The 12,438-nt window shown below is 42.2% G+C and overlaps 1 protein-coding gene across 1 annotated transcript in view; it reads left to right on the top strand.

Moving 5' to 3' along the window:
- Nucleotides 1–12,438, top strand: part of polrmt (polymerase (RNA) mitochondrial (DNA directed)) — a 51,690-nt gene that overhangs the window by 22,347 nt on the left and 16,905 nt on the right. The window contains exons 12-15 of the mRNA XM_030050175.1: nt 1,853–1,975; nt 3,313–3,492; nt 4,600–4,686; nt 7,428–7,541. Coding sequence (XP_029906035.1) covers nt 1,853–1,975; nt 3,313–3,492; nt 4,600–4,686; nt 7,428–7,541 — 504 coding nt within the window. The remainder of the gene's footprint in view (nt 1–1,852; nt 1,976–3,312; nt 3,493–4,599; nt 4,687–7,427; nt 7,542–12,438) is intronic.

The following is a 12,438-nucleotide window of genomic DNA, read 5'->3' as shown; positions in this document are numbered from 1 at the left end:
CATCAGTGGAGTTTTTGGTTGGAATGAAAACCTGCAGACTCGTGGCCCCCCATGGCTCATGGTTGAACACCCCTGTCATAGTGTATTTGAATAAGACATTGAACTCCTTCCTGCTCACTCTCTGGAAGCTGCTGTGTACAAGAACCCAAAATATAAATGTAAATTTACTATGTATGATAGGGCTTGGCAATATGTTGGAAGTTTCCTGTCACCATCACCTCATCTGTTGGCGATTGCTGGGTAGCCTTGTGGTTGTGGGTTATGATGATGTAATAAGTTACTAATCACAAACACTGTCACTAATGCATGCAAATTTAGAGCAAACTGTAGAATTTCAAGTTTCACTTTCATTTTTATATCTGAGAGCATGCTGTCTGGTTGATTTTAGGTAAATTCTGTACCTGTAACCAACTTCTTATTTTGTGGTGACTGTGCCAATTTTGTGACTGTGTGTCCCAGATAAGCCTATTTTTGGGAAACACTGCAATTGCAGTGTGTTTTTTTCCTCAGCAATGTGAAATTGTGGCTGTAGAAACAACTTTGACACACCACCACAGTTAAATATGTTAAGGAAAACGCCGGGAAAAAGTGTCAAAAAACAATCAGCTAGTCTCATCACTAATTCCCATAAGATATTTGTCCTGTTGCTCCAGCCTAATGCTTGACTTGTGAAATAGAGAGGAAAAAATGAACAGTTTAGAACTTGAGAACAGAATTTTTGATTCTCATGGAGAGAATATTGAGAAAAATTTGTTGCATTTCAGTTACATTTTAGTTTTTGTACCTGTGATTTTTGTTACCTCTGTACATTGTGTCTGCCTGTGTAGTGTCTAGTGTGCTGTAGTTTGAGTCTGTCTGCATAGTGAGTGTAGTATTTTGCTCATCTGAAAACACTACTTGCTCATCATATCTCCAGCTTATAGCCTCCTAAAAATAAGGTGTGCCATTCAGTCATGCTTAATAATGCTGTTTTAGAGAACACATCAAAGTTAACACACCAGGACCTCCCCAGCCATCTGGGGTCATTTTATGTTATCTGCTATAAACCTGCGGCCCTAATCTCAGGCACCATATCACAGTGAGGTACAATTGAGATTTAGGATTTTAACCCCGGTCTATTTTCACACAAGACAGAACATGTTGCTATGTTTGAAACCACCTTGGGATTATCATGTTTAGACAAAGCCTCTACAGTGATGGTGGTGTACACACTTGCTGTGTATACACATAACCAACTTATTGTGCAGGCTGAAGATGGTACTCCATTGATATGCAGGTGTAAGCATGATGTGTGGCTTGTATAATTTTTCGAAGTGTTAAGCAACCTTGCCTGCCCCTTAGGTCCTCATTAATTGGCTTGTTATACTGTAGCTTTTATTTGTCACTTCAGCAAGCGCCTCTTAGTTATATTCCTTCCCTTTAGTTTCAGCGTTGAAGTGCAACATTCAAATTAAGTGGCACTTGAGAAGCTATGGGACAAGGCAAAATGTTGCTATGAACTGAAACTAATGGCCTCACACATACCATGCCTGTCGTCTTTTGAGCTGATGCTCCTGTGATTCATCTCGGTCATTATGTTTTTCATTCAATTTCTCATCTTCACACTGACCTTGCTCCCCTTTCTTGTTCTTTCCCTCTCTATCTGTCCTCTCTTCCTTGTCTTCACCTTCCCCCCTTTCTCCCTTTGTTCTTTCTCTTCCAAATTCCTTTAATTACCTATTCTGTCTCTGTTCACCCTTAACCCCTCTCCCTGCGGCGCCCTCTCTGTCCTGATCTCGTTCTTCCTCTCTCTTGGTTCACTCTTTCCTTTCTATCTTTCCTTCCCCTCCCCGTCACTCTACCTCTTCTCCAGGATGGTTCCTGTAATGGTCTGCAGCACTATGCCGCCCTGGGCAGAGATGTCATTGGTGCCACGTCAGTCAACCTCATGCCCTGTGATGTGCCCCAGGATGTGTACAGTGGGGTAGCACAACAGGTCAGCACCAGTGGGATGGTGTGGGTGTGCATTTTATCGCTCCCCTTCTTTCAGCTGCATAGACTTGCAGTTGTAGCATATTTGAATTGCGACTGATTTAGGTTGCATGACACAGTACATTTGCTCAGTTATTAATATTCAGATGATTCATTCAGTCCCATAGTGAGTGACAGACCAAGTATTGTGAATACATTTGAACTTTTTTAGTTTTTGTCTCGCATTTAATACTGCTCAGTTTCCCATGCCTTACATCAGTGTGCAGTGAGGATCGACTGTGCCTTCTGTGTCCAAGGGCTCACAGTTGAAGTCCTGCTGGCACACACACAGCCCAGTCCAAGGGCTGTTATGAGCCTGCTTATTTTAAGGAGAAACAATTTGGAGTTAATGATGAACGTATTGATTTTTTTTTTTTTTTTTTTTTTTTTTGTACCAGAGGGAACAATGTGTTGACGCTGTTGGGGAAAAAAGTCTGTCCTAGGCCAAAGCCTCCCACAGGCAGTGACTGTTAATGCAAAATACATTGTAGACTTGTCAGTGAGCTGGGAGATGACTGAAAATACAGTGCAGTTTGCTGCAGGCTCCTATGTCATTGTCCCTTGGTTACTTCTGGGCATTGCAGTTATTATTGCAGTAATTTTATCAGGCTTGTGAAATAGTGAGGTGCCTATCTGGATAAAATAATTGTGATTGTTTATTTTTAGGGCTAAGCTATACAGTACTAAGCTCTAAGTCTACTCTGGTAACAAGAAAGAATCGTACAGTATCAAAGACATTACTGGAGACTGTGTTAAAGGGATACTTCACCCATTCAGAAAAAAAAAAGATATTTGTTACCCTCGAAGTAGTATGTAGGCCACGAGTGATGCTATCCCGCTCTCTCCATTCCTGCCATGCTGGATGCTGGCCAGATGGCCCCAGTGCTGTTAGCTTCCAGTCATTAAGGAAATATCCCCCTTTAGCTTTCTTTAAAAATAACTAAAATCACTCAAATAAGGTTCAGCAGCACTTTTACAAGTGATATTGTCCAAAAAGAAAATGCATACATGATTAATGAGTGCAAGGACAATGTTGTTTATGATTATACCGTAGCTTTGTTTCAGTGTGGTAACAGAAGAAATGTATTCCAGTTTTGGCGTTGGCCCCTCAAAATAGAGGCCTGAGATTTCCAACACACAGAAAGGCTGTCTCAATTCATTTGAATTTAAATGTCAAATCCAGTAAAGTGAGGATGTAAGAACAGCGAGAGGAGGATAGCACCTCTACTGCCCTACATACCACTTGGGTGGTAGGTAAAATAATACCAAATTTTTCATATGTGCTATGTGCATGTGTGTCAGGTGGAGGAGTTCCGAGCGCGGGATGCGGAGAGTGGTCTGAAGATCGCCCAGGTCCTGGAGGGTTTCATCAGCAGGAAGGTGGTCAAACAGACTGTGATGACGGTGGTATACGGGGTGACACGCTATGGCGGACGCCTCCAGATAGAGAAACGACTGAAGGAGATTGATGAGTTCCCCAAGGTAGAGGATGCCATTTTATTTTTAGCACGGTATCTGCATGGTGTTATAGTTTGACCTTTAGCACGGGGTCTCCTCTGTACAGGGCTTTCCCTTCAGCTTCCTCCCACTGTCTACAGTTTCTTGCTGCAAATATGCATTATACATCATACATTTTTAGCATTACACACACAGCCTATTAATCACAGATGGTCTCATGATGAAATATGTGGCCTTCCCTATTGAGGTCTATCCTCATTGCTTCTAAATTCCCTGTTGCTTTCTGCATACACATGAAGGCATTTATCACCCAAGTGACAGTGGCTGCATGTATTTGCAGTGCATTTTGTTTGCCAAAGGGATTGCGGTAACTATAACTTTAATTTTGTAATTGCTAAATTGTTTCTAATTGCGATACATGGAACAGCAACAGAAGCTGCCAACATTTGCATTGCCATATTGTAGTAAAATGTTGAATGGTCATGTCACGGTGGCCAGGAAAGAATACACCACTAGATTCATGTCCATATCCATTCTATTTATAGCTACTATAGATCTATTTTTAGTTTGAAACTACTGCACCTCCATTTGGCTAGAGATAAATGGTACTTTCATGGGGCAAACCCAGTCTACCGAATGAAACAATGGGAGGAGAATAGAAGCATTTAATCTTCTTATAGCTGAGTAGTGTTTAATCTCAGTCAAATAGCCATATAGCTCCTTACAATAGCTATAGTTAATCACATTGTCTGTGCAGATGGGATTGCCATGATACTCCTCTGAGTATATCTAGCATCTAACAGCCTGAGGATTGTGTTAAATGACTTCTGCTTAATGTCCCTAATTGTTTAAACTGGGAATTTGGGAAGAGTGTAATTGTGATTGATTACAGTGGGCTGAATAGGGGATGAGAAAACTTAGATAAAAGTCCACCAAGGAGGAGATCATATCACTATCATAATACAGCACTTGAAAGACCGTTTCACTCAGTACTGCAACATTTATCACAAGTTTGTATTATGAATTTGATCCCTAATTGTTACAGTGGGATTTTTTTTTTTTTTTAAATTGAGAAACTATGTAGCTGCTTGAAAGCAGTCTGTATATGTGTATCATGTGTTGTATTTTCAGGAGTATGTATGGGATGCGTCACATTACCTGGTGCGTCAGGTGTTCACTGGGTTGAAAGAGATGTTTACAGGAACCAGAGAGATTCAGGTGGGTCCACTGCACCTGCATACAACAATATACTCTCATACATTATTACCAACATACATTGCCACTCTTATGTAATGCTTGCTGTTATTGCAAAATTAAGTACAACACAAATTTTGTTTAAAATTACAGCTGAGCACTCCTTTTTGTCATTGCACTAGAGAAGCATATTCTTGTTTTTCATGTTGTGATGTACTTTAGTAGACCATACCGGTCCTATTTTGATGTCTTGTCGGCATTTTTGATAGCATCTGTCTATCCCAAATATTGGTTGCATTAGTGTGTACAAAATATGATTCGGTAGGTTAGCACTCATAGCTAACTTAATCCAGTTCACTCCAGTTCATGTTCAAAAAACTGCTTTGTGAAACTTGAATAGATAATATGCATAGATAATAAAGTATTTAGAACACTTATACATTATTTTGCTAAAATTACTCCATTATAACAAAATCCATGTTTAAAGCACAAAGAGTGTTTTTTGGGTCTACTTGTTCTTAACTCCCAAGCACTTTGGTGGGACCTAAGGAGCATAGCTGCAACTGGCTGCTTAGTCTAGACATATGCCAGGATGAATAGCAAGCACTCCTTCTTTTTCCAACTTATGTATAGGAAACGTGCTTCTTTTTGACCTCCACTATACTTTCTGCCCTCTGAGCTGTCAGTCACAGCCACTAACGATAAAACTGAAGAGCTATAGAGTAGAAGAGCCTCTGGGCTTATTTCAAGCACACTTGCATTGAGCCAAGGATGTAGTTGGCTCGTATCTGAATGCACCTGGAAAAATAGTCCCTTTCAGGTGTGCAGATTTCAATGCATTTATGTTTAGCTTTTGCGAAAGCACACGCTGACCAAGTATTCACAAGATGGAATTACCTATGCATAGCAAGTTTCAAGTTTCACAGATCAGTATTTCACCCCCACTTGTGTTTATTTTTTGAACACATGATCACAAATGGGAATGAACTGGTGTAAGTTAGCCTTGACTTTTAAGCTACCAAAGAATGCTCTGTATACACTTCAGCAGCTGATATTTCTGATGGAGAAATACGACTGTTGACTGTTTATGGGATGTGAAAATAGGACTGGTACGGTCCTATAAGTCCCACGCAGCAGCAGCCTGAAAATGACATAGCCACATGTTCACATAACACAGTGCACATGAATGAAAATGTTTTTCCACACATTTGAGAGTATACAATACACAGTAGCACCCACTCATTGTGCCAAGGCAGCAAGAGCTCTCCACTGACCCATTACCAAATATAGGATGTAATATTTTTTTGTTTGTTTGTTTGTTTGTTTTGTTTTTTTCTATTAATAACTAGTTCACTTTACTCTTACCTTCAGAGCTGTAGTCATTTATTACACAGAGCCCATTTGTAGATCCAGTTCATTTATAGTATACACCTGGTAGGGAATTGTACATTTTCTCTGTAGTTTGGCTAGCCATCAGAGCCACCACCCTGTGTTTGTGTGTATCCCATAAGGAATATGTGGGGACGGCCCAGTCTCAGATGAAAAATCCCTTTCCTATCATACCTTGGCCCCAAACTGGTGCTGGTGTTTGTTTGTGTGGCGTGTGTGTGTGTGTGCGTGTGTGCGTGCCTGTAGCCTTTAAATAGGTCACATCGTCTTGCTTTTTTACAGCGGAGAGTGGGAGAGGGGTAGACGATCAGTCCTTTGTGCTGTCATCCATGACCTCTCTTCTCTGCATATTCCCTACTTATTCTGTAAACACTCCTATTCTTTCTCATCTAACCACATTCCCACCCTCCATCTGCTCCTTCTCTCGCTCTCTCTTCTCTCTGCTGCTCATCGATCCATTGATCAGTCAGTCAATACGTCAAGTTATCTACCTAGTTAATCTCTCTCTCTCGCCCATTTCCTTGCTCTCAAGCTGTCCTTCTTTATTTTATTGTGCCTGGCAGTGGATTGAGGGAGAGAGAAGAGGAGAATAGAGAGAGGAATGGAGTTAGGCCAGCTGATGAATGGAACAGCTTTGGGACAGGCAGCTACCTGCGAGCTTCTAGCTTCTAGGACATATTTGTCTTTCCTATAGCTCTTGGTGTGTGTGTGTGTGTGTGTGTGTGTGTGTGTGTGTGTGTGTGTGCGTGTGTGTGTGTGTGTGTGTGTGTGTGTGTGTGCACGTGTGCACACACCCACGTGTGTCTATACTGTATGTGTGTGTGGAGTTACCAGTGAGACATTAATAGGGCTTCCATTCTTGGAGATTAACTGTGTCAGAGACTCAGCTCATGCAGACAGCACTGTTGCGCTCCTAAATTTCATAGTAAGCAACAACTCTCCACCTGTTCGGCACCAGGTCTGCAACACCTGTTTGCAGCCAAATACTCCATGGACTACCGGAACAGCCTAGATGAATAGATCATCTGTTGATGCCTTGGAAAGGAAGTTGCTTTTTTTGTTGCTCCACATGCACAGCAGCGACTTTATATTTGCAGCCTGATTTATTAAAACCGTCACACAGCAGAACATGAAAACTTCATCAGCCGACTGTCAGAACTTGCTGATTTGAGCGTGATTGCTCTGCTGTTGTACAAATGTACACACAAGCACACATACAAGCATGTGAGGAAACACACACATACACACACGCACACGCAACAAATAGGCTGGAATTCACTCTGAGTGATTGGTGGAGTGCCCTACTTTTTTCTGAGTGCCGTCCTCACTCCAGTGTGTGCCCTCACTTTACCTCTGGTGGTGTCCCTGTGTTGCAGGACTGGCTGACAGAGAGTGCCAGGCTCATCTCCAAGTCTGGCCGCACTGTGGAGTGGGTGACACCCCTGGGTTTACCCATCATACAGCCCTACCACCGCACTCGTTACCAAGTGGTAAGTCTCATCAGAACATATGTGGGGGAGGGTGGATGTGTGTGGGAGGAAACTGGGATGAAAACTTTGTCTCGATCGCTCTAAGGTAAGGTAAGCCAGATAAGCCAGGTGTCTGTCTGCATGTAGAATGAAATGTTTGGACACCAAATTACCCCGCTGCATAGTTTACACATGACTTCATACATAATCAAACACTGGCCTTTTCGCAGGAAAATTCAGGTGTTTGTGCTATTTCTGTGCTTTAACTAGTACAATTTGTGTTACAGTTAATGTCAGCAGTGAAGGTAATGGCGCCTACTTGTTATCTTAATGAATAATGCTGTTTGTTTTAGCACCAGGTCTTGGCCATTTACTATATGACAGACAGTTTAGCCAATTAAAGGCCTTTCTTCACTTTCCTGCATTCTGAAAGTTACCAGATGACCTTTGCTCAGCTCCCCTCTTGCAGCTTCACTTGTTTGTCTTGCTCCTGTTGGCTTTTTCTCTCACCTTTCACAATATTTTCAATACATACACAACTGGCCTTTTCACATCTCCTACTTTATCCACTTCTCAGCATGCATATCCATATGCACATAAGCATACACACATGAATCCCTGTCAAGGACAGAACTTAACAATAAGATAAACCCTATGAACACTGTCAGTGACTGGAGCCCCTTACTGTTATATGGTTCTAGCTTTTAAGATTTGAGCCATCCTTTCTTATTGCTTGAACTCGTATTTCCCTACGGCCGTACAGCGCTTTTGATCATCATCATTCCACAGTGTGATTTCCGCCTGTTACATTTTATTGGACTTTTATGGAATTTCTGATGAAGTTCATCATAAATCAGGGTGTCTGTCTGGCTGTTAGAAGATTGGTGGGTTTAACCATGGACATACAGCAGACTGTCATACCTTTTTGTTCGATTCGGTCTTCAGTTTTGGATGGAAAGAACATGGCCACGGCCACAATAACACAACTAATTTACACACAAACACAAGCATACACACTGATACTCGGAGGAGCAGCTCTCCTGATAGGTGTCAGCTCATAACATGCCATAAATGCTGTGGTTTTCTTCACTGGCAGCAACCTGCAGAGTTAAGAGTGAAGGGTGATAACAGTAAAACACCTCTGGATTTAGAGAGTCAGTGTCCCGCCTTTTTTATTATGTAGTAATAATCAAATGTCTCTGCGCTCTCTCTCTCTCTCTCTCTCACTCTCTCTCTCTCTCTCTCTCTCTCTCTCTCTCTCTCTCTCTCTCTTTCGCTCTCACTCTGGGCTAGGAAATGCTGCTCCCTGTGAAAATGTAAAATATCTATTGTCTTTCTCCTCTCATAGATGAGGACACCCAGCCTAGCATTGAGCTGTAAATTCTGTACTCTCTGTGGATGGAATGTCCTCGCTGGGCTTTCCAAGTGAAGCGGTCTTGATAGAGTTGGTGTATGAGTGCACTACTGATGGTGTATTGTGATTGCACTGAGTGGCCTGACTGTAATGGAGCTTAGTGGCATCACAAAATTTCTCTGCCACTATGGAGACCCTGACAGCAGCACGTCTTAGAGATAATGTGCCTGTATGCCAGCATGTCTGCAGATAACATGCCTCTGTCTGTTTGTGTTGGTATATGGAAAGAAAAAGATTGCATGTATCTGTGTTTGTGTCTGAGAGTGCATATATGGTGTGCTGAGGGTATAAAATCTGTATAGACTTGAGCAGTACTCCTTGACGAAGGAGTGGAGGAGGTAGTCACACTCTGTATGTATGCCAAGCACAGAGAGACAGCATAAGCAAGCCTGTATGCTTGCCCAGCATGTGGCTTGCTCTTTTAGCATGGCATCAAGCAGCAGGTTGCATTGCAGGAGGAGTGACACCTAATAAGCAGGTGCAAGGGAGCAAGGGTGACAGATGGTGGGTCTCCTAAGGATGCATCTCCCTCTGTTGATGTTGCGGGACACGTTGCATTGATGTGATCCACTTCTCTTATTGCTCAACAGGCGCAAGGAATCTGATTAGCTTCGCCTTTATTACAGCCCTTAGATGAATAAATGAATGAACGAAGTGATGACTTCATAGTTGAATGACAGAGGTTTTATCTGATGTTTCACAGATAACTTTCTTCATCCCCTGGAATAATTCTCTAATCCAGTTGGATCATAGGGAAACAAAAATTAAACTGTAACTTCCATAAAGGTCACCTTTTCCCTTTGTAGCTGGATTAAATTCAATCTCCACGTCCCCTCTCAGCCTCATAAATCCCTGGCCACTGTGTTTCTGGGGGTCATTGGTAATTAGACTGTAGGGAGAATGAGAAGATGAAGCATGATGAACAATAAGTAAACAAATATGTGTGTGTGTGTGTGCGTTTGTGTATGTGTGTGTGTGTGTGTGTGTGTGTGTATTTGTGTGTGTGTGTATTTGTGTGTGGGCACTTTCTTATTTGTGTGCATGCATGAATATGGGTATGAGTGAGTACATACACCTGTGTAATTGTGTATTTTCCGTAGCTGATGAGAGGTGAGGAAATTAGACGGGAGAGTTGAGTGGAGCATGAACATACATCAGCATGGCTGCCTAACAGGATTGGGAGATACTAATCAGATCAGAGGTCATTTTCGCTCTGGCTCAGATTCCGTATTTGTTTTTCATCCCTCTCCTGGGTGACGTTAGAGTGAAATCTCACTCTCGGCGGATGATGGCACAAGGGAGTCGTCAGGGACTGGATTTATGAGCTTATAGCGTGACAAAAAACTTGTGTTCCAGTGTCCTCTGTGTGGAGAGAATCGCTTAGGTGACTTTGGATTTTGGTTGTAAGCAGTGATTTCCATGGACAGTTCTACATTTCCATCCCAAACGAGGTGAAACAAAAGCGCTGGCTGCAACATGGGTGTTCCAGACTCTTATTGCCGACACAATCTGCTTAAATCACAGTGTGCGATATTTGTTACTTTCAAACTGTCAAAGTTGTATCCATTCTGAATAACAGTGTTAATAAAAAACTGTGCTCCTAATAGCAAACCTGCGTTACTATTTTAAAAACTCGTGTTCCTAGCCAAAGACCGATGTTGTTAAATTACTAAACAGATGACAAGCTCTGGCTGTTTGGCCTTACTTTGCCTTTGTATTAAAGTAGCATTAAAGCAGAGCGTGTGAAAGTCCAAGGGCTTGTAGCAACAGAATGAAATGGTTTTTATTTCTAAATCTGGGGAACTATGCATCTCTAAATGTCGGTGTGACTCCCCCCATCCTTCCTCCAGCCTTAAAAACAGAAACGAGCAGTTCCCAGGGGTAGCGTGCCGTTTTGTTGATCTTGCAGAAACTTGTGGCATTTTGGGGTGAAATAATAAATGCAGTTTGAGTTTCAAGGACACCCCCGAGGGGTAAAAAAGGAAAGTTTTGGAAGAAAGAAGGCCTGGAAAAGGTCAGTGGAAGTGTGTTGAGACTCAGATGTGTATGTGTGCGTGTGTGTGTGTAAGTCTGGGTCTGTATTTGTCTGTCTTCAGCCGACAAGGCTAGACAGAGGACTGGTTGACCTGGAGTAGGGCAGAAAGTGTAGATCTGTGCTTACACATGAACAGATGCGAGTTGTGTTAACCACAATGTGATGAATGGGGATTCCCTTCTTGGCAACATACTGTAGCATGGATGCGGTTACTGATGGCTGTTCTATATCCAGCCGTCTGCCCTGTAACTCTCAGGTGATTTTTAAACCGCAGGAGCCTTTTCCCCATGGACGCAGAGGAGGGTTAGCCAAGAACTCATTCATCACAACTTAAGGGTTGAAGTCAGGCCATGCATGCAGATCTGACACAGACTTTTTATTATGAATGAGGGCAGAGGGTACAGTGTAGTGTGGTGGCCTCATTTCCATTATGGTGGGTAGTTACTCACAGCAAAGGTAACCTCCATCTGTTTTTACCCTCAACCCTTTTTTTTTTACATCAGAGCCTCTCCCCACCCTAACCTCTCCTTGAGCGTGTGAAGCAGTGATGCAAAGAGGGGAATGATGGACAGATCGCTCCCCCACAACTTCCCTCAGAGCCGTGATGGATGAGATAGCACCCGTGGCAGATACTAATGGGGTTTTACCGCACCACGCTTCTATTTTAAAACTGTTTATTGATGATTGTGTGATTCTGTCATACATCACACGCTGACCTTCAGGCGATCATCAGGAAGCCAGCAAAAAAAAAAAAAAAAAAAGTAGCCAGCTAACCCCCTGAAGCTAGTTTTAATATCCTGCCATCCATATGAACACCTGTCACTTTAATCCCTCTATATCTGTGCCTTCTTCATGCAGTTAGGCTATTCACTATGTGCAAAAAAGTACATGCTGTTTGCAATATGTACACATTTAGTTGGAGCCATAAGTTTTGGTTGATTCACATTAGGGCTCTGCCCTGGCCTACAAATCGTATTCTAAAGATGTAAGAAAACATGTTTGGCACAGACCCCAGCAAAAATGCATCATCATTTGAATAGTTTTCAGTGAAAATGAAAATTATGATGCAAAAATCATCAATCCCACTAAAACCATAAATCGTATTGCAATTGCAGCGTGGCTGTCCAATAGATGCAAACTCATTACATAGAAGCTAACACATATGAAGCCTACTACCTTCCCTGTTATTGAAATAGCAAATAAATAACGGCATTTTCAGGGAATTTTCAGAAAACTTAACAGTGAGAAGAGTGAGAAGTAAATGAGCCATGATTTGGGGTTAGATAGTGTGAAACATTGCAATTACAGGTAAATTCATGATTAAATTCATTTCATAAAAACAATACCATCACAAAGCTTTGAAATCACCTCCCATACAGTGAATTTTACTTCTTCTGAGAGTTTGGTGATGACCTCACAGCACCCAGGGGAGGACCCGGCAGTTTTTGGTCTCCATTCCCCAACTTTCC

The sequence above is a fragment of the Myripristis murdjan genome, chromosome 4, assembly GCF_902150065.1.
Source record: "Myripristis murdjan chromosome 4, fMyrMur1.1, whole genome shotgun sequence".
NCBI lineage: Eukaryota > Metazoa > Chordata > Actinopteri > Holocentriformes > Holocentridae > Myripristis > Myripristis murdjan.
Note: the sequence above shows the minus strand (reverse complement) of the source record. Positions and strands in the feature narration are given on the sequence as shown.